Genomic DNA, 584 nt, shown 5'->3' on the forward strand with positions numbered 1-584 from the left:
TGACTGTCGGGGATGGCTCTACCGAATCCATTCCTGCCATGTGCCCAGCCTGTCCTCCCTGAGCTTCACTAGTGATGAGCGTGATCCCAGCTGTGATCCTAAACATCCAACTGAGTGTCCCTGGAACAAGGGGGACATGGCGGAGGGCTCGGATGCCTGGCGGGGACAGGTACCTGTGTGCCGCACAGACACCGTCTGTTTCCTCTACTCCCAGCAGCAGCAGCTTCAGACCTTTGGGTTCATGGGGTTTGGATCTATTTAGAAACCCTCTGTTTTGTTTGTTTATCTTTTTTTGCCAGTCCAGCCTGTTGGTTTGCATGTGCAGTGTCTGATGCTTTGACCGCGGGGGGTTAGACCTCACTGTTCCTGGCCAGCGAGGCCGAACCAGGGCCCCATCCCTCTTCTCCGGGTTGATGGGACACATCCATGTAACGGGATCACACGCCTCTCCGTGCCCCTCACCGGAGCGTTTCACCTCGCCAATTAACGGGCTCTGCCTCCTTCTCTCCCCTCCTGCAGTATTTCTACGAAGGGAATGACATCAGTGACCTGCCAGTCAACTTGTCCGTGGTCTGGAACGGGAA

The 584-nt window shown here is 56.0% G+C and overlaps 1 protein-coding gene across 1 annotated transcript in view; it reads left to right on the top strand.

The window, feature by feature from the left end:
• The window catches only part of LOC104472450 (plexin-A1-like), a 71,266-nt gene that overhangs the window by 65,747 nt on the left and 4,935 nt on the right, over positions 1-584 (top strand). Inside the window, exon 10 of the mRNA XM_010088142.1 lies at positions 520-584. This exon is cut by the window's right edge and continues 23 nt beyond it. Coding sequence (XP_010086444.1) covers positions 520-584 — 65 coding nt within the window. The remainder of the gene's footprint in view (positions 1-519) is intronic.

This window comes from Pterocles gutturalis, unplaced genomic scaffold, assembly GCF_000699245.1.
Source record: "Pterocles gutturalis isolate BGI_N339 unplaced genomic scaffold, ASM69924v1 scaffold1612, whole genome shotgun sequence".
Lineage (NCBI taxonomy): Eukaryota > Metazoa > Chordata > Aves > Pterocliformes > Pteroclidae > Pterocles > Pterocles gutturalis.